We start from the raw sequence: 23010 nt of genomic DNA, 5'->3' as shown, positions 1-23010 counted from the left end.
AGTAGTCTTTCCCTTCTCCAGAGGACATTCTCAACCCAGAGACTGAACCTAAGTCTCCCACATTGCAGGTGAATTCTTCACCAGCTAAGCCACAAGGAAAGCCCACTTATGGCAAAGTGGGAATAAAATGGCTGGAGTTACACTCCCACTGCAGGTGGGATAAATAAAGTAACAACTTAAAAAAAAAACCCGCTACTAGGGGACTTCTCTCATGGTCCAGTGGTAGAGAATCCACCTGCCTATGCATGATACGTGTGTTTGAGCCATGGTCTGGAAACTAAGATCCCACATGCTGGAGGGCAGCTGAGCACCCATGTCACAGCTACTGAAACCCGTGCTCCACAACAAGAAGCTACTGCAGTGAAAAACCCACACACTGCAACTAAAGAGTAGCCTATAGGCAGCAGCTTCAGCTTCTGTTAGATCCCTACCATTTCTGTCCTTTATTGAGCCCATCTTTGCATGAAATGTTCCCTTGATCTCTCTAATTTTCTTGAAGAGATCTCTAGTCTTTCCCATTCTATTGTTTTCTTCTATTTCTTTGCACTGATCACTGAGGAAGACTTTCTTATCTCTCCTTGCAATTCTTTAGAACTCTGCATTTAAATGGGTATAACTTTCCCTTTCTCCTTTGCTTTTCGCTTCCCTTCTTTTCACAGCTATTTGTAAGGCTTCCTCAGACAGCCATTTTGCTTTTTTCCATTTCTTTTTCTTGGGGACGGTCTTGATTCCTTTCTCCTGTACAATATCACGAAACTCTGTCCATAGTTCATCAGGCACTCTATCAGATCTAGTCCCTTAAATTTATTTCTCACTTCCACTGTATAATCATAATAGATTTGATTTATGTCCTACCTGAATGGTCTAGTGGTTTCCCCACTTTCTTCAATTTCAGTCTGAATATCAATAACCTCAGATATGCAGATAACACCACCCTTATGGCACAAAGTGAAGAAGAACTAAAGGGCCTCTTGATGAAAGTGAATGAGGAGAGTGAAGAAGTTGGCTTAAAGCTCAACATTCAGAAAACTAAGATCATGGCATCCGGTCCCATCACTTTATGGCAAATAGATGGGTAAACAGTGGAAACAGTGGCTGACTATTTTTCTGGGCTCCAAAATCACTGCAGATGGTGACTGCAGCCATGAAATTAAAAGACACTTACCCCTTGGAAGGAAAGTTATGACCAACCTAAACAGCATATTAAAAAGCAGAGACATTACTTTGTGTCAACAAAGTTGAGTCTAGTCAAGGCTATGGTTTCTCCAGTGGTCATGTATGGATGTGAGAGTTGGACTATAAAGAAAGCTGAGCACCAAAGAATTGCTGCTTTTGAACTGTGGTGTTGGAGAAGACTCTTGAGAGTCCCTTGGACTACAAGGAGATCCAACCAGTTCATCCTAAAGGAGATCAGTTCTGGGCGTTCACTGGAAGGACTGATGTTGAAGCTGAAACTCCAATACTTTGGCCACCTGATGCAAAGAGCTGACTCATTTTGAAAAGACTCTGATCTGGGAGGGGTTGGGGGCAGGAGGAGAAGGGGATGACAGAGGATGAGATGGCTGGATGGCATCACCGACTCGATGCACATGAGTTTGGGTGAACTCAGGGAGTTGGTGATGGACAGGAAGGCCTGGCGTGCTGCGCTTCATGGGGTCGCAAAGAGTCAGACATGACTGAGCGACTGAACTGAACTGATAGGCAGCAGCAAAGACCCAGCGTCACCCAAAGTAAATAACCTACTATTCAATATAACCACACATCTACTATAATGGCTTAAAATTTTACAACTAATGAAGCCCAAATGGTGGCATAATATGGAACAGCTGGAATTATCTACATTGCCTTTGGGAATATATTATGGTAAAATCACTCTGGGAAACAATGTAGCTATTTCTTTTAAAGTCATACATACACATCCACATGGGGCTTCCCAGGTGGCACTGGTGGTGAAGAAGACAACTGCCAAAGCAGGAGACTCAAGAGGTTTGATCCCTCGATTGGGAAGATCCCCTGGAGGAGGGCATGGCAATCCACTCCAATATTCTTGCCTGGAGAATACCATGAACAGAAGAGCCTGCTGGGCTATGTTCCATAGGGTCACAAAGAGTTGGACACCACTGAAGCGATTTAGCACACATACACGTTCACATAATCTGAAAATCCAACCCCTAGTTATTTACCCAGAAGAAGTTAAAATATATAATCTATACAAAAACCTATACGTAAGTGTTTATAAACCCTCATTTATAACTGTCAAAAACTGGAAACAATACAAATAATCTATCCAGGAGTAAACAGGAAAGAAAGTGCAATAGTTTTCAGTGAACTACTACCTATCATTATAGAGGAATGAACTACTAACGAACTACAGCATGGATCAACCTCAGAAATATGCTAAGTAAAGGAAACCAGACACAAAGAGTAAAAACCTGTAAGTCCATTTATATGGCATCGCTAAAAATGTAAAAAAGAAAAAAGACAGAAATCATTGCCTCAGTGAGAGAAGGAGACTGACTGAGGATGATAGAAATGCTCTATGTCTTGTGGTGCTGGTTATATGATATACATGTGTAAATACACATCACACTATACATTTAAGAAGATGGATTTTATTGTTTGTAAATTATATTTCAATAAATCTAACCTTAAAAAAGCAGGCACACTTTTAAAGGCTTTTAACATATATTTCCAAATTGCATTTCCATTAACTTGATTTCATCTCCTACTGTCATTTAATTTACATTTGCTCTTACAGTCTACAAGTGCCTGTACCCTCATCAGCCTGAATGTCATCAGATTATTATTTTAGACTTTCCCTATTTGCTGTTCTTTTGAAATGTTGCCTCATTGTTTTGATTTGCACATCTCTCAGTAGTTAGTGATGTGGAACTTTTTTTCATCTATTAAACAGTTCTATTTCTTCTATGTTGTTCATTTTTTTTAATCATTGTTTTAAGAAACTGTTGTTTTTTATTTTCTTATTAATTTTTTTAGAACTTGCTATATATCCTAAAGTTTGTCATAAATACTTCTAAGCTTTTCATTTGCCTTTCCTTTTCCAATTTTTTAAAATGTACAGACATCTTAAAATTTGAAATTTCTCCATATTTTCTAAGATTTTAGGGGTATTTTTATTAAGAAATTTCTCTTTTCATGCACAGTTCAGTTAAACACCCAGCTAAATGCTATTTTTTTATACACTCTATTTTTTAACTTGTTAAATCTCTGCTGATGCATTGGCTGTTAGCGACATGTGGCTTATAAATGTAAATCAATTAATCTTCCTCCCTAGGTTTCTTCTAGATGTACAGTTTCAGGTCTTCCACTTAAGTCTTTGAACAATTTTGAGTTTATTCTTGTATATGGTGTAAGAATCCAAGTCTACTCTTTTGCATGTATATATCCCATTTTCCCACCACCATTTATGGATGAAACTATCTTTGCCTCATTGAATATTCCTGGCACCCCTGTCAAAGATTAACTGATCATATATGCATTACTCTCAATTCTGTTCCATTGGGCTGGGTCTGTTTTTATGCCAATAGTATACTGTTTCGATCACTAGAGCACAGCAATATAGTTTGAATCACAAAGTATAATGCCTCCAGATTTGTTCTTTCTCCAGAATGCTCTGGCTTTTCAGGGCCTTTTTTGCTTCCACACACAGTTGAGGACTGGGTTTTTATATCTGTGAAAAATACCACTGGACCTTTGGGAGAGACTGCACTGAATCTGTAGACTGCTTTGGGTAGTATAGACATTTTAACAATGTTAATTCTTCCAATCCATGAGCACTGATTTTGGCAATGATTTTTTGCAACTGAAACCAAAGGCATAGGTAACAAAACCAAAAATACACAAGTAGGACTACATCAAACGAAAATGATTCTCCACAGCAAAGGAAATAATCAACAAAATGAAAACACAACCGACGGGATGGGAGAGGAGAATACCTGCAAACCACATATCTGCTAAGGGGTTAACATCCAAAATATACAAGAATCCATAAAACTCACTTGCAAGACAAAATAACTCAATTAAAACACAGACAAGGGACCTAGAGAGACATTTTTCCGAAGAAGACATACAAATGGCCAACAAGTGTATGAAAAAATGCTCAACATTATTAATTATCAGGGAAATGAAAAATCAAAACCATAATGAGACATCACCTTGTACCTGTTAGAAGGGCTATTAGAAATAGAAAATGTTAGGGAGGGTTTGGAGAAAAGGGAGCCTCTGTACAACTGTTGGTGGGAATCTGGTACAGTCATTACGGAAAACAGTATGTGTGTGCATTCATGCGTGCTCAGTCATCTCTGATTCTTGCAACCCCATGGACTGCAGCCCACCAGGCTCCTTTGTCCATGGAATTTTCCAAGAAAGAATACTGGACTGGATTGCCATTTCCTATTCCAAGAGATCTTCTCGACTGCATCTCTTGAGTCTCCTGCATTGGCAGGCGGATTCTTTACCCACAGTGCCACCTGGGAAGTATAGAAAACAGTATGGAGCTTCTTCAGAAAAAAAAAACAAACATTAAAAACTGAATTACCATATGATCCAGCAAACCACTTCTGCATATATAGCCAAAGGAAAAGAAATCATTATCTTGAAGAAATACCTGTATTCCCCTGTTATTGCAGCATTATTAAAAGTAGCCAAGACACATAAATAACCTTAGTGTCTACTGATGGATAAATAGATGAAGAAAGTGTGCTACATATATGCACATTCAGTCATAAAAAGGATAGAAATACACCACTTGAAACAACATGGGTGAACCCAGAGGACATAATGCTAAGTGAAATAAGTCAAGACATACTGAAAGACAATACTGCATGATCTCACTAACATGTAGCATATACAAAAAGTAACTTATAGAACCAGAGTGTAGAACAGTGGTGCCAGGGGCTGGTGGGGGGAGGGAGCTGGAAGAAATGGACAGATGTTGGTTAAAAAGTACAAACTTTTAGCTAGAAGATGAGTAAGTTCTGGGGACCTAATGCCTAACATGGTGACTATATACTTCAAATTTGCTAAAAGAGTACACCTTATGTGTTCTCACCAAAAAACAAAACAAAAAGCAACTATGTGAAGTGGGATCAATGTGTTAATTTGATTAACGATTTCACAATACTTATGTATAATAAATCATCAGTTTGCATACCTTAAAAAATTCATGTTGTGAGACTTAAACATATGCAATTTTTGTCAATTAAACCTCAATAAAGCTGGGGAACAAAGCAAGATGAAAAATATCACTAATTAGAATCAAGTTAAATTTTAAATTCAGTTCTTCAGTCATACTAGTTACACTATTTCAGAATATTTTCAGAGTAGTTTCAAATTCAATTTTACTAAATTTATAGCAAGGTAGGTAAAACTGAGCAGCAAGTTACAGTAAGTTCTCACATACCACTCTTCCCTCCTCCCAAATACAGCCTTCCTCACTATCAGCATCCTACACCACAGTATCACACCCATTGCAATGGATGAATCTACAGTGATGCAACATTATCACTAAAAGTCTATAATTTACATTAGGGTTTACTTTTGGTGGGAATATGCTATGAGTTTCGACAAATGTAAAATGACATCTATCCATGATTGTTTTGCTTCCCTAAAGTCCTCTGCACTCCACCTGTTCATCCCTCCCTTTCCTCTAACTCTTGGCAATCACTGACATTTTTGGTGTCTTTATAGGTTTGCCTTTTCCAAAAGTTAAATAATTGGAATTACACAGATTTTCAGTTAGTAATACACACGTAAGCTCCCTTCATGTCTTTTCATGCCTTAACTGCTCATTTCTTTTGAACACCAAGTAATACTGAATTGTCTGGATGAAACAGTTTATTTATCTATTAAAGAACATCTTGGTTGCTTCAAGTTTTGGCAACTATGACTAAAGCTGCTATAAACATCTGTGTGTAGGTATTGGTGTGGATATAATTTTCAACTTCTTTGTGTAAATACCAATGAGCTCAACTCCCAGATCGTATTAGAACGTGTTCAGTTTGTAAGAAGCTGCCAGATTGCGGCCACCCCACCAGCAGTGAAGGCGAGTTCCTGCGGCCCCACGCCCTCGTCAGCACTGACATCGTACCACCCACACTTCAAGTGCTTAAAAGCCCATGTGGCCAATGGCTACCACACCGAACAGTAACATACAGGGTCCTTCCATCATCACAGAAAGTTATACTGGCAAAGTAGCTCTATTAAAAACTTGATTGTTTATACAGTGGAAGAGGAACTAAGGTGACAGCTTTTATTTTTCTCTGCATAAACCCATCCCTTCTCTCATTTAATTTTGATGGTTCTTTGTTTATACTTGCTCAGAAGTTCAAATCCTTACCCGGCTACTATGTGACCATTAACAAATTATTTAATACCTCCCACCAAGTGGATGAAGCACAAGCTGGAATCAAGATTGCTGGGATAAATACCAATAACCTCAGATATGCAGATGACACCACCCTTATGGCAGAAAGTGAAGAACTAAAGAGTCTCTTGATGAAAGTGAAAGAGGAGAGTGAGAAAGTTGGCTTAAAACTCAACATTCAGAAAACTAAGATCGTGGCATCTGGTCCCATCACTTCATGGCAAATAGGTGGGGAAACAATGGAAACAGTGACAGACTTTATTTTCTTGGGCTCCAAAATCACTGCAGATGGTGACTGCAGCCAAGAAACTAAAAGACGCTTTTTCCTTGGAAGAAAAGCTATGCAACCTAGTTGGCATATTAAAAAGCAAAGACATTACTTTACGAACAAAGGTCCATCTAGTCAAAGCTATGGTTTTTCCAGTAGTCATGTATAGAAGTAAGAGTTGGACTACAAAGAAAGCTGAGCACAAAAGAATTGATGCTTTTGAACTGTGGTGTTGGAGAAGACTCTTGAGAGTCCCTTGGACTACAAGGAGATCAAACCATTCAATCCTAAAGGAAATCAGTCCTGAATATTCATTGGAATGACTGAAGCTGAAGCTGAAACTCCAATCCTTTGGCCACCTGATGTGAAGAACTGACTCATTGGAAAAGACCCTGATGCTGGGAAAGATTGAAGGCGGGAGGAGAAGGGGACAACAGAGGATGAGATGGTTGGATGGCACCACCGACTCAATGGACATGAGTTTGAGTAAGCTCCGGGATTTGGTGATGGACAGGGAGGTCTAGCGTGCTGCAGTCCATCAGGTCACAGAGTCGGACATGACTGAGTGACTGAAGTGAACAGAACCAAGTCTCAGTTTCCTCATATTAGTTCAAAAAGTAAAAGTTGCTCAGTCGTGTCTGACTCTTTGCAACCCCACTGACTGTAGTCAGTGACTACTACTACTACAGATTACTGACTGTAGCCCACCAGGCTCCTCTGTCCATGGGATTCTCCAGGCAAGACTACTGGAGAGGGTTGCCATTTCCTTTTCCAGGGGACCTTCCCAACCCAGGGATTGAAGCTGAATCTTCTGCAATGCAGGCAGATTCTTTACCATTTGAACCACCAGGGAAGCCCTACTTATTAGTTTAGTGCACTAAATTAGATAAGCAAGGTAAGGTAAATTATAACACTCATCACGTTAAGTCCTCATTTGCAAATTCTTCCAGATTAGGATTTTGTTTTCTGAATGTCTGTCTCAGTACAGAACTTTAAGGATCCTTACTGAAGGCAACAGTTTAATACTGTATTTACCCGATCTGGATTTCTGTAACCCAAGAGTAGATTCGCTGCTTTTATATCACCGTGAACATATTCATTTTCATGTATATATTCCAGTACATCCAACTGTGAAAAGAAATATATACAGTCGATTTAGAACTCATGATCAACCTGAACATTTTGAATAGAGAATAACATGTATTTTTTTTCATGTTAACAATGATGAAGTGATGTATTTCCCAACTGTGCATTTATTTATTCTAAAATTATCACATGTTCTGGTTGTGCATCCTGGGGAAAAACTGCATAAAAGGATCCTCGAACATCAAATGTTTTAGTGTTTCAAGGGCATCTCTGATGGAAAGGAAGCCAAGACTCAGCAATACCTGTGCTACACTCCCGACAGTCTGATGCCCAAATCTTCTGTCCAAAGAGGAGAAACATGGCAAAATCAGAGAACTGAAGTGAAATAGTCATGACGCCCACTCAACAACTCCTCGCCCAAGCAATAATTATTAAGTAAGTTTTGAGGCTACCGTCAAAAAAACACCATGTCCATTACCACAGAAAGCCATTCTCCCTCTGTACAGCAACAAAAAACATCTATGCTTCCTCTCTGAAGCCCTTGAGACTTGCATGTTACCTACACCTAGTGCTCAAAAAACATTTGTTGGCTGGCTAGAGGATGAGTGGGAAAATTAATTAATTCTATTTGCCACATCCCAACCTGGAAGGAGTAGTTGCATTCTATCTAAAATGGAAAAAATAAAATGAAGCTTAGGCAAACCAAACACCAACAAGATAAGACAAATATGTGGTATAAACAAAATGTGTGCAAGGGTGCTAGTAAGATTTCATTGCTTCTTATTTGGCAAAGTACATACTGATATTATTCACTGCTACACTACTGACTGCTACCATCCCAAACTCATAATAAAAACTTTATAGCACCCCCTTATCACACGTGTAGTATGGAAAATAATATATTTTGCCATACTTTGCATTGTCATAAAAATAACTGACAAAAGAGAGGTTATTCTTATAGCAATGCAAGCTTGTTCTGGTATGTAAAACAAAGCTGTGAGGGTAAAAAAAAATCAGACAGTAGAACCAAAGCCTAATTGAGTTTGTAGTGCCAAACACAGCACATTCTGTCACTTACAGAGCCCACTGTTATCAATTTCACCAAAATAGCATCTACTCTCAATAACTGACATTTCTAGGGCAATAATCCTTCATTCTCTGATAATTCCACAAAGGGCAACAATTTGTATGTTGTAACAAGTAAATAATCTGAAAATGGAGCATGGGAAATAAGTCATTCTTTCTTACCATTCGGATACCTAGCTGCAAGACAGTTGACTTTTTAAAAGTACCATTCTGGTCTGAGATCTTCTGCAAATCTATTCCCAGTCTTTCCATTACCATAAATCTGTAACTATAAGAAGGAGATGTTAAAACGGCAATGCTGAAACTGTCCATTTACGAATTTGAAACAATGGAAAAATGCCCCCAACAGTGAAGAATGATCCAATCTGAACTAATTGAGAATGAATGTATATTAATCATCTTGGCCTTTTGCAGAAACACATGACTAAGTATTTACTTTGCAGATAGTTTCGGAGTAGAAGAGCAAGCTGTGCTGAGCCACTTACTTGGTCTTAGATCATGAAAAGAGGAGTCTTTCTAAATTAGTCTTGAACTTAATTTATTTTGATTCCACTACCTTCTTGACATATGGCCTTGAGCAAATTATTTTTCCATACAGAATGTTTTATTTATATTTGTTTCTTGACCTTATAAAATCATATTTATTTTCTCTGTACATTTATAAACTTGTATTTTTTAAAAAATGCACTTCTTTTTCTTTTCTGTTTGAGACCTCCTTCTCTTCTTCCCTTCCCTTCCCTTACATACTCACATCAGCCTCTGTTCTGTATTTATGTAGCCACACACAAAGGCATATAGAAATTTTTACACCTGTTTTACAAAAATGTGATCTTCTTATTAGAACTTTTTTGCATCACATTTTTTTTTCAATAATACCTCATTGAAATCCTCTCAAATCAACTGGTAGTGCTCTAATTGATTTCTTTAATGGGCTGCATAGTATTATATGGTATGGATGTACCATTAAGAAAGGGGAAATGATGGGATATCGCTTCTAAAATAAGATTATATAAGGACCGTGACTTTCTTCTTGGATGCATACTCTTGTGTGTGCTCTTTCTCCTCTCTTTCAATTACTGGAAGCTGGCTGCCATGTCTTTTTGACACTCAAGCAGCCAACAGAGAGACCTACATAGTGAGGAAATGAGGCCTGCCAACAATCATGAGTGAATTTAGAATCGGATCTTCTTAGGCCTGCCAATAGCCACATGAGTGAGCTTCCTCAGTCAAGCCTTGAGATGACTATTGCCAGAAGACATCTGACTACATCCTCATGAGAAGTCCTGAGCCAGAACTATCTAGGGAAGCCATTTTTACATAGATAACTGACCCACAGAAACTAAGATAATATTAGTTTGTCATTATAAGCCACTACATTTTAGGTAACTAGCTATATAGCTACAAATAACTAACAGACGACATAAGAAATAGTTACAGGACAATATCTGATTATAGTAATTCCATTTTACCTTTTTCCCTTGAATTCAGTAATGCCAGATCCATAAAACAGAGGAATTCCCAAATAATCAAGCTTTTTGAGTTCTACCCATTTTTTGACTGTAAAGACAAATTTAACAGGAAAAAAGTACACATTTTTAGGAAGGTATTTCTTACATTTGTGTAGATACTTAAACTTATTTAGCTAACAAATAGAAATTAGATCTTCCTAAAAATATTTTTTTAAAAATCAAATATATCTAGCTAACAGTTTCAAATTCTATTTATTGCAATAATTAACAGATAATATTAAATACATAATCCAGATTTCTAACATTTAAGAAGTCATAATCACTATACTCAATACTCTAATAATCTATATGGAAAAAGAATCTAAAGAAAGTACAGAAGAAACTAATACAATGTTGTATATCAACTATACTCCAAAAAAAATAGTAAATAAATAAATAAAATATGCAACAAAAACAAAAATAGTCATAGTCATAAAATTCACTGATATCATTTATTGCTTCTCACCCTTTGAGCTAAGATCAAGTGTTGTATGGGGGCTTCTCAGGTGGGACAGTGGTAAAGAATCTGTCTGCACCGCAGGAGATGCAAGAGACACAGGTTCGATCCCTGAGTCAGGAAGATCCCCTGGAGCAGAAAATGGCAACCCACTCCAGTATTCATGCCTGAAAAAATTCCATGGACAGAGGAACCTGGTGGGCTAGTCCGTGGGGTTCTCAGTTGGACACAACTAAGCAATTGAGGACACACTATTTATCCAAATGTTTCTATCCATTAACAAAATTCATTCCCTTATATGCTTGTTAAATTTTTAAATAAAAAAAATATGATAACTACCAAAGGAGCAGTAGAAAGACAACTTTTTCTTTCTTATTATTAAAAACCTAAAACCAGAGTAGCAAAAAAAAAATAGGGGCTTCACTGATCACTCAGTGGTAAAGAGTCCACCTGCCAATGCAGCAGACACAGGTTCAGTCCCTGGTCCGGGAAGACTGCACATTATCGCAGAGCAACTGAGCCCCTGCCTCACAACTACTAAGCCCATGCGCCCCAGAGCTCATGTTCGGCAACAAGAGAGAGCACCACAATGAGAAGCCTGTGCTGTGCCCCGCAACTAGAGAGTAGCCCCTGCTCACCGCAACTAGAGAAAAGCCCGAGCAGCAACAAAGACCTGGCAGAGCCAAAATATTAACAAGACTTTTTTAAAAAATAGAAATTGGTCCGAAGAATCATCTTACTCTGAAACTATATTGTACAGAAACTGTTTTGATTAAATTTTATTAAAGAAAAACACAAAACAACAAAACAAAAACAAATCCACTTAAATAATCAGAAAGCTTATTTAATTTTTCACTTTTCTACCAAATATGCTTAATGTTTAAGACAGCTCTACTGATAAACAATGAAGTTTAATGGATTCTATTTGTCACTCTGACATAGTTTAAGCAGTTAGTAAAGACTACAGTCTTGATGTTCAGAAGGTTTTATTAAAGAAAACAACATTAATTATTGAGGTGAGACTCATCATTCTTTTTCCTAAAATAATATAAATGACCTTGATTATACAGACATTACTCATATCAATTTCCTTCAAGCTTTACAAATCCATCTGTATCATACAGTTTTTACAAAATGCTTTTATTCTTCTTAGCCTTGCTCATATTTATTTCATGGTCTAATCCTTTGACTGGTAGTTCTTACATCTGATATTCAGCTCCAATTAATTTCCCAACATACAAATTTTCAATATTTTTAACTTATTTTCTAAATCATCTTAATGTTTATAATCATCTTCATATGCTTTGGCCTAATCTATTCTATGGTCATTCCTTTAATTTATAATCTACTGCCCATTTTAATGTCTTTTCTTTATATCCTTTCTATCCAAATGGTTTTTTGCAAAAGAAATAATTTCATTCTATCTTTTACACCTAAAGAACTCTCGGTGGCTCCAATCGACAATCCAACATTTTATGTAAGGTAACAAATAACTTCGATTTGAAATATATAACCCATTATGTACATAATATCACTATTTATACACCTGTCATTTTTACATAACAATTAACTGTATCATTTTACAATAAAAATTTCTAATGAAAAAAAAATTTCCATAAGGCCAGAAAAAGACAAAAATATTAACTCCCACTTAGCAAACATATATTTGGAAGTAGCTTACTTTACTTAATTTACTTACTACACTCTTTTTTTGCTGCTCTTTGATAAAATTTAAGTTCTGAAAATAATGGGCCATTTTCTTGATATTCCTATAAAAGAACAATTGATTTTATTAGAAAAAAAATTTTAAAGATGGAATTGGTATTTCAAATGTGAAAATATGAGCATACATATATAATAAATAATAGTACCTGTATCACAAAAATTTCAAGATTTTCTCACTAAATAAAGAATCTCATTTTTAACATTTTTTAACGCTATCACTATACAGTCTTACACATGAAAACAGTCTTCTTATGGAAAGAACTTACTAAAAACACTGAGAACTGTACACATACACAGACACTCACGTGTACTAATGCATAACAGGGTGGATACACTGCAAACTACCTTGGTGCTTCATTCATACATGATACTTTTACTGAATTTCTCCTATATTTTATTAATCATACTAGGCACAGGGGATGCAAACACAAATAAAAGCTCATTCCTGCCATTATGGACTTCACTGTCTAGAACAGAGAGGAAAAGAGAAGGAGAAGATAGATACCTAGATAAGATACAAGGATGATAAATGTCAATGAAGAAGAACAAAATTCTATAGTCTTTAAATTTTTATAATGTAAAAATATATAATAATGTTTGTTGTGTTGATCATAAAATCATGAAGACTAAGATGAGAAACATTTTTATAAAAATGAAATAAAGCAGAAAATAAAAAAGTCTAATGAATGTGAGACGTAAATTTAAGAGCAATACTTACAACTTTTATTACATGTCTTGCATCTTTATCTGGTTTATTTGTGGGGAAAGCTGCAAAACAAAGACAGTGAGGGGAAAAAATGGTTGTTTCCAATTCCTGATTGCTTACTATGTCCCAGACACCGTGCTAAGAACCTCTAATGGTACCACTTCTGTTTTATACAAGATCCTTCTTAAGGTTTAACAAGTTGTATAATCTGCTTACTAAGTAGTAGCAGACTGGGGACTGAAATTCAAATCTGACACCATAGCCTACACTCTTTACCATAAACCATATTCAAATATTCAAACACAGAAACCAGTAGATTACATTAATCATATAGATCCAAATGTAGGGGAAACGTTTTTCTAGACATATAGCATTAAACCCCAAAATATACAGTATAATCTATTCACTCCATTTTTCTAAACTAAAATTTATGATAATTTAGAAGTGAAAACTGATTCATTTTAAGTAGAAACTTCAAAACAACTTTTACTTGGGGAAATTCTAAAGTAAAACAAGTTTGAAAGAGAATAAAGCCTTTAAAAAGAATCATCTCCTGAACCTAGCAATCAACTATTCCTAAATTGAAGAGTATGTATCTCATTATATAAGCTCATTTCAATTTCAAGTTATCTTACTTCATTTTATTACCATTTGCATTTTAGATATAGTAATCCAACTTATGAAAAGTTCACTGTTGAAATTCTTAAACCAAATCAATCATTTCATCTACATTATCTAAATTATTAAAAGATTATTTTGTTTTCAAATCTTGATAAGAGAAGTTGACATGTATATTTATTTGTATTGTGAAGGTTTAGAATTTTGTCATTCATCTATTTACTCTTCATTGATCCCTTTATTCATTCAACTAACAAATATTTATTTAAGAGGCTAGCATATTAGGAAAATAAAGGAAAAAAGGTCAAACTAGTATTAAAAACTTAGATTGAGAATAAGATTAAATTTTTCAAGTGAACTTTCAGTGTTTTACCAAAATGCTATGTCCTTTCATTACTAACATTTTTCCCTTTCTCCTATCACTTTGTCTGTTCTCTATTGTATTACTTATTAGATGCAAAAAATGTTATAAATTTACTAAAGTATATAAATTTTCTTTCACAATTAAGCCAACTCATGCACAATTTTCTTAATCAATCTCCAAAAACTTGTATGTTAGCAATGTTATTAGTCAGTTGAAGAAATTACTTCAATTTTAGTTAATCTTAAACTGTGAACCCAGACCTCTTCAGAGTAACAAAGAAACTAAACTTATTTACATCAATTAAACTTTTCTCTTCATCTTTATTCACATAAAAGTCATTTCACTTTCACCCATGCAGTAGTCCCAAGGGAACGACAGGAAGAATGAATTATCCATACCTAGGAAACAAAATACTGAAGAAAGTCTATAAAGGGGTCCAGTCCTGGTACAGAAGAAAGGATGAGGAAACCCCTTCCTCCTCCCACCCTATGGCAACTATTTTTACCAGTATGGTACCCAAGCCTGGAGAGAAATAATCCTGCCCTAACCCTGGTCCACTCAATACAGTAATTGACACTAGGCAATGGTCTTTGCTTCCTGAGATAGAAGCAAAGAAACTCCCTGCTTCTCTTCTGAAAGCAAGTGGCCAGAACAGCAGAACATAAACATAAAAGCACAAAAGGAAAATGAGAGTTTCAATTCAATATGTAACTTATTACACTGCAAGTGGGGGAGAAGATATCCAACCAGGCCAATGTCTTACTCTGTGCTGATTTCAATCCGTATACCTTTATCACTCTATAATCTGAATCTTTTCTTTCATATGATTTCACATGAACATAATCATGTGTTGACATACACTTGAAGCATCCCCACACTTGTCATTTGATAGCTATACAATATTCTCTATAAACTTCCAAGTCAGATTATGTTGGAGGACCTAAATTCAAAATCAATTGACCAGAAAGCTCATGGAGATGGACAGTGAACAAATAAATTGTCCTAGTGATCGAGGAGGGCTCATTACAATAATCAGTTAATTAATTAAACAATTCTACTGTAAACCAAAACACATTCTAGGTAGGGAAATTAAATAATGACAGAAAACAGACAAAGTATCTGCTTTCATAGTCTAGTGGAGAAATCAGACATTCATCAAATACTCATACAAAAGTGTAAAACTAATTAACATAAGTGTTACAGGGAAAGGAAGATGGCACAATGAGGTAGATGGTATAATTTAACTTATATAAAAGGGAATGCTTGTACAAGCATAATTGGAGAGGTAGTAAAGGGCCAGATGAAAATCTAGCTAAGAATTTCTGTCCATAGAAAGTTTTAAAAGCTTGTGGTGTCGTTTACGACAGGAAACACATTATTAGATTTGCATCCTGAACAGATCAATAGACTAGTCTGGAGAACAGACTGAAGGGGAATCAGAGTAGATACACACAGATCAGTAAGGATTTAATTTTGATAGATTAGAAAAGAAAGGAATGTAGGTTGGATTCAAGTATCAATGGCAGATAAAGAAAAGTAAGCAGATGCCAGAGGTTTCACAAAGTGAAACTGATAGGACTTGATCAGGGAGGGAAAGACAAATAGTTTGATAGGTTATAGCTGACAGATCTATTGCAAGTTGAGAATGGTCAAGCATGGACAGTGATAGTATTGAAAGCAGTCACCTAACAACAAAGAAACAAAGATACATAAAGCAAAAATCAGAATAAATGTAAGGGAAAATTTTAAAAAATGTAATCATAGTGAGACATATTAATGTTTCTCTGAGAAAGTTTTATCAAATGCAGAAAATATAGGAATAGGAGCATGTTGAATGATGTCATTAATAATTTAAATATAGTAGATTTCTATTTATATTAATTTATATTAATCTTTTATCTTCTTTGGGAATTGTAACTTTTATTGTTAAAAATATTCATCTTTGTTTCATTTAAAAATAAATAAAATTTAATTAAAAAAAAAGTAGTTTCACATCCTCATTTAAATTTCTGAAGAGGTATCTGATGACCTGAAAAGGGATGCATTGTACACATACATGGTATTTGCCTTCCTAGCATCTCTTTTCTATCCATTGGGACTTTCTCTGATTTTTTCCTTTGAGGAGCCCAACCTCAAACGATCCATGTAGACCTAGCAGGGCTGCGATCACAGTGTATCCTCCCTTACATTCCAGAGCTGGGCACAGGACCAAGCCGAGCGACCTGGAATGCACAAGCCCTCTGGCCACCATAACTAGTTCAGAAAGAGCAAAGTGCTCAACTAGGTAGAAAAGTCCTCCCTAGCAGCTGATGTAACTAAGTAACACAAGACAGATGATAAACTTTAAGGATACCAAAATCTTAGAAATATCAGTGATCATTTTTCTCTGGTAAATGGAAAATAAAGCCTGAAAATAAAATCCAGAACTGAGAAAACTAGGGTTAAGGCAGGGAGAGAGGAAGCGCCCTAGTGACATTCATAAGGCCTGGAGTTACTCAGACCTAAAGCCTGACAAGTCCTGTACTTCTCACTTACAGGAGGTGATAAGTCTCCCTTTTGACTAAGTTCATTTGAGATTCTGAAACTGGCAACCAGAGACTTACACAAACTACAACAACTGAGTGTTCCACATGTAAGATTATTTTAAAGGTACTGTGTCATTTAATAGGCAGTGTCAGGCATTACATATAAAGTAGATCTTATATAAACAAAACTAACAATTCATGAGGAAGACAATTATGAACTTTCAAACATCTAATAGAGACTTAGGGTTTCTCAGGTGGCGCTAATGGTAAAAAAGCTGCTTGCCAAAGCAGGAGACATAAGAGACATGAGTTCAATCCCTGGGTCAGAAAGATTCCCTGGAGGCAGGCATGGCCAGTCGCTCCAGTATTCTTGCCTGGAGAATTCCAAGGACAGAGGAGCCTGGTGGTCACAGGCCCTAGGGTTACAAAGTGTTGGACACTACTGAAGCGACTTAGCAGCACACACAGTGGAGACTTTATATACATATATAAAATGATGATGTACATTATAATCAATAACATCTTTGATTTTTTTAAAATGTCAATAATAAATTTGAGTAGACTAAACTCATCAGCTAAAGAAAGAAACTTTAAGGTTGTTAAAAAACAAATAAATATATACTATTTATAAGACAACTAAAACCTAGTGATGCAGAGAGTCAAAATAAAAAGATAAGGAACTAATTAGCCAAAATTAGCTTAAAGAAAGCTGGAAAAATCATGGAAGATTTTAAAACAATTTCATAAGGTATAGAGAACCAACAAAAATAAACTGAAACTACAATTAACAGTTTTTATCTAAAGGCCACATTAAAAAAAAAAGAATACATTTTCTTTTCAACCTGACATAAAACATTTTTTTAACTGCCCATACTTTTACCAAGAAAGCAGGCTTCATCACCAATCAAAAGACAGGGTGATTGAATGGATAAAAAAAATAAGAAGGACCCAACTATATGACATCTACAAGAGATTTGTTTCTGATTCAAAGACACACAAGATTGAAAGTGAAGGGGTGGAAAAAGATGTTCTATGCAAATGGAACCAAAAGAAAGCAAGGGAAACTACACTTATGTCAAACAAAATATATTTTAAACCAAAAACTATAACAAGAAACAAGTAAGATCATTATATAATGATAAAGGGATCACTTCATCAAGAGGATATCACAATTGTAAATATCTATGTACCCAAGATAGGTGAACCTAAATATATAAAGCAAATATTAACAGATCTAAAGGGGGGAATAGCAATAAAATAGTATAGGGCTTCAATACCCTACTTTCAACAATGGATAGACCATCCAGATAGGAAATCAATGGGGAAATAATGGATGTAAACTAAATATTATATAAGAGAAGTCTAATAGACATACACAGAAGAGTCCAACAACAGCAGCAGAATACATTCTTCTTAAGTACACAGGGAAGATATTTCCAGGCTAGATCATGTTAGGTGATGAAGCAAGTTGTAAAAAATGTAAGACAAATGAAATCATATAAAGTATTATCAAGTGTTTTTTTGGACCACAATGACACAAAACTAGATATCAATTACAAGAGAAAAACTGGCAAATTCACAAATATATGGCAACTGAAACAATATACTCTTGAACAATCACTGGCTCAAAGAAGAACTTTTCAAAAATCAAGAAATAACTTGAGACAAGTGGAAATGGACACAAAACATATCACTACTTGTGGGTTACAGTAAAAATAGCTCTAAGAAGGAATTTTGTAACAATAAAGTTTTATACTATGAAAAATCCAATATATATTCTAACTTTACACATCAAAGAACTAGAAAAAGGAAGCTCAACATTAGTAGAACAAGGAAATAAAGACCAGAATGGAAATAAATGAAACAGAACTAGAAAGACGATAGAAAAGATCAATTCAGACAAAGACTACAAGAAAATTACAGACCAGCATCTCTAATGAACATACATGCAAAAATACTCAATTCAATACTCAAATTGAATTCAACAGTGCATTAAAGAATCGTACATCACGATCAAGTGGGATTTATTTTGGGGATCCAAGGATGGTTCAATATGCAAATCAATTAACATGATAAACTACATTAACAAATTGAAGGATAGAAATCTTAAGATCATTTTAATAGATGCAGAAAAACCACTTGACAAAATTCAAAATCCTTTCACGATCAAAAATTCTCAAAACTGAGTAATGAAAGAACATAACCAAACCTAACAAAGGCTAATTATGAGAAACCCACATCCAACATCATACCCAAGTAAAAAGCTGAAAGCTTTTCCCTTAAGATCAGGAACAAGACAAGGATCCCCACTCTTGCAACTTGTATTCAACATAGTACTGAATGTCCTAGCCAGAGAAGTCAGGCAATAAAAAGAAATAAAAGACATCCAAATTGGGAAGAAAGGAAGTAAAATTATCGGTTTGTAGATGACATCTATGGAGAAAATCCTTATGACTCCAGCATAAAAACAATAGTATCAAAAAGAATCCATTACTTAGGAATAAATTTAACCAAGGATATGATAACTATGTACACAGAGGACTTTATAACATTGATGAAAGAAAACACAATGAATGGAAAGATATATGCTCATGGATCAAAAGAATTAATAGTGTTAAAATATGCAAACCAGTCAAACAATACACAGATTCAATGTAATCTCTACCAAAATTCCAGTGGTATTTTTCATAGAAATTGTTTTAAAATCTACATGGAACCACAAAACATCCTGAATAGTCAAAGTATACAGAGCAAGAAAAACAAAGCTGGAAGCATCACATTCCCTGATTTCAAACTAGATTACAAATCTGTAATAATCAAAACAGGATGGTATTGGTATAAAAGCAGACACGAATCAATGGTACCAAACAGACAGCCCAGAAATAAACCTATAAATTCAAGGTCAATTAATTGACAATGAAGTAAAGAATATACAATGGGGAAAGGACAGGCTCTTCAGTAAATGGTGTGAGGAACACTAGATAGCCACATGCAAAACAATTAAACTGGACCCCTATGTTATCCTGTATACAAAAAATCAACTCAGAATGGATTTAAAGACTTGTGAGTAAGACCTAAAATCATAAAAGATCTAGAAGAAAACATAGCAGGTAGGTCCCTTCATATTTGTCTTGGTAATGACTCTTTTGGATCTAACACCAAAAACAAAGGCAATAAAAGCAAAAATATTTACACAGGTGGGACTAACTATAAAACTAAAAACTTCTGCATAGCAAAGAAAACCATCAACAAAATGAGAAGGCAACCTATGGAATAAGAAAATATTTGCAAATCACATATCCAATATCAAAATATACAAAAATGATACAACTCAACAGCAAAAAAAAAATAAATAATCCAATTTTTAAATGAATAAAGGCTATTTTTAATAGATTTTTTCCAAAGAAAACATTCAAATGGCAATAGGTACATGAAACAGTGCTCACCATAACTGATTACCAGGGAAATGCAAATTAAACCATGAGATATTACCTCACACCTGTTAGCATGGCTATTATCAAAAAGACAAGTAGTAACAAATGCTGGTAAGGATGTAGAGAAAATGAAACTCTTTGAAGGAATATAAATTTGTATAACCACTATGGAAAACAGCATGGAGGTTCTTCAAAAAATTAAAAATAGAACCAGCATGTGATCTAGCAATTCCACTTCTGGATATATTCAAAGGAAACAAAAGCTGGTTTGAAACAGTTATATAATATATGATTTCAACTATATGCCATTCTGAAACAGGGGGCAAAGGGATAAATAAGTAGAACACAGGAGAAACTTCAGGCAGAGAAACTACTCTGCATGATACTATAATGGTCGATACATGACATCATGCATTTGTCAAAACCCATAACATAAGTGAACACTAATATAAATGATGGACTTTAGTTAATAAATTAACTAATACTAATTTTGTAATAAATTAACAAGCCACCACACTAATTCAAGACATCAATGCCAAAATTATACAAAACTGGGGACTATCTGATCAAGACCTCAAAGAAACTATAATAAAAATGTTCCAGAAAGTAACAGCAAACACTTTTGGAATAAATGAAAAGACAGACTAGTGTAGCAAAGACATAGAATATACAAAGAAAAAATTAAGTAACACTTTTAGAACTGAAAAATACAATAACCAAACCAAAATTTTTTAAACTCATGATTGGGTTCAATATGATCATGGAGATGACATGTGAGTCGCTGAATATCACTAAAAATATACCAACCTGAAAAACAGCAAAATAGAACATGAAAAAACTGAACAGAATCTCAGGCAAATAACAGAACATTTAACAAATCTTCATGATACTGCAGTTACTGAAGAAGAAAAGTAAAGAGTGTGGTGCAGAAAAATATTTGATGAATAATGGCTGAAATGTCAAAAATTTTATAGATGCATAAACCTACAGTTCAGTGAATCCTCCACTGGAATAAACCCAAATAAATCGATGCCCAGACACATATACACAAACTGCTGAAAACTAAAAGAAAAACCTTGAAAGGAGTTAAAAAACAGTAAATTAGTTACAGGGTAAAATGACTCATATTACTGTGAATTTCTCATCAGAAACCCTGAAGACCTGAAGGAAGAGTCACAACCTATTTGAAGTGCTGAAAATAACAGTCAATCCAATATCCAGCAAAAATATTTTTCTGGAATTAAGGTTAAATAAAGACATTCTCAAGTTAGGAGTACTAAGAGTAGCCATAGCCAGCAGATCTGCTATATAAGAATTGCTAAACAAAGATATGCAAAAAAGAAAAGAAAATCATACAAGGAAATGTGGACTACCAGGAATAAAAGAGAAAAAATAGTAAATATTGGGAAAATGCAATGGATTATTCCTTTCTTCCGTTAAAATGTATTTCATAGTTGAAGCAAAAATTATAATATGGTCTGGAGGAATTTAAATTAGCTTAGATGTAATATATAAGACAACTACAACATATCAAAATGTGTGCGGTTCTGCCAAAGAAGGACTTAGAAACAAATTTAGCACTGAATACTTTTACTACAAAAGAAAGATTCAAATAAGTAAGTTTCCATCTGATAGAACCAAGGAAAGAACAAACCAAACCCAAAGCAAATGGAAGAAAGGAGATTAAAACAGAAATCAGTGAAATTGAAAACAGAAAAATACAGTAAAGCCACAAAACCAAGAGCTGTTTCTTTGAAATGACCAATAAAATGATATCAAGACTAACAAAAGAGAAAACAAAGAGAAAAAATGATCTTATACTAGGAATGAAAACGGAATGTCACTATAGAAATTAGTATTAAAAGTATAATAAATAAATATTATGAACAACTCTATAGACAGAAACTTGACAACTTAGATGAAATGAAACAGCTGCTTAAAAATCACAAACTACTAAAAGTTACCTGAAATGAAACAACCAACCAAACAAGCCCCAGGTGATATCAAGTTCTAAAACAAACAAACATTGTTCAGAAAAAAAGGTATCTCTAACCCAAGATGGCTTCACTGTAGAATTCTACCAAACACATGGAAAAGAAGTAACATCAATTCTGTATACTCTTTTCCAAAAAGCAAAAATGGAGGGAAAAATTCACAACTCATTTTATGAAGCCAGCATTACCCATAAAACCAAAACCAGACAGGGATAGTAGAGGGGGAAAAAAAGTATAAAGAAAGAAAGAAAAAGAAAACTACTCAGACCAATAGCCTCCTCTCATGTTGAGGCAAAATAAAAAATAAAATAAATAAGAAATTAATGTCACCTACCATATTAAGAATGTAAAAAAACCCAAATGATCACATCAATTGATGCAGAAAAAGTACTTGACAAAATCTGATATCCATTCAAGATGAAAACTCTATGTTACGTAAAGGACAGCTTCCTCAACTTGAAAAAGAATATCTAGAAACTACATATAGCTAGTATTATTATAAATGATGAGAGGCTGAATGTTTTCTCCCTTAAACTGGGAACGGTCAAGGATAGCCACTCTCACCATTCCTACTCAATAAAGTGCTGGAAGTCCTAGCTAGTGCAAAACATCAGGAAACAAAAAGTACACAGACTGGAAAGGAAGAAATAAAGAGGTCCCTACTCCCAGATGATATGATTAACTATAGAGAAAATTCCAAAGAATCTGAAAAAAAAAAAAAATCCTAGAACTAATAAGCAAGTTTACCAAGATGAGGTCAACAAGCAAAAATCAATTTGTGTTTTTTTACACTAATAATGCATAACTGGAAAACAAAATCACAAAAGCAGTATCATTTTCAATAGCACTAAACA

General features: G+C 34.9%; 1 protein-coding gene across 6 annotated transcripts in view; it reads right to left on the bottom strand.

The window, feature by feature from the left end:
• Positions 1 to 23010, bottom strand: part of VRK2 (VRK serine/threonine kinase 2) — a 95375-nt gene that overhangs the window by 53004 nt on the left and 19361 nt on the right. For 5 of the 6 annotated variants that reach the window (XM_070478554.1, XM_020909042.2, XM_020909043.2 and 2 more), the window contains exons 3-7: positions 13234 to 13283; positions 12490 to 12559; positions 10295 to 10382; positions 8988 to 9093; positions 7689 to 7781 (exon numbers count right to left, since the gene is read on the bottom strand). In XM_070478554.1, the coding sequence (XP_070334655.1) occupies positions 7689 to 7781; positions 8988 to 9093; positions 10295 to 10382; positions 12490 to 12559; positions 13234 to 13283 (407 nt within the window). The remainder of the gene's footprint in view (positions 1 to 7688; positions 7782 to 8987; positions 9094 to 10294; positions 10383 to 12489; positions 12560 to 13233; positions 13284 to 23010) is intronic. The other variant, XM_070478563.1, reaches the window with a different exon arrangement.

The sequence above is a fragment of the Odocoileus virginianus genome, chromosome 2 (genome assembly GCF_023699985.2).
Source record: "Odocoileus virginianus isolate 20LAN1187 ecotype Illinois chromosome 2, Ovbor_1.2, whole genome shotgun sequence".
NCBI lineage: Eukaryota > Metazoa > Chordata > Mammalia > Artiodactyla > Cervidae > Odocoileus > Odocoileus virginianus.
Note: the sequence above shows the minus strand (reverse complement) of the source record. Positions and strands in the feature narration are given on the sequence as shown.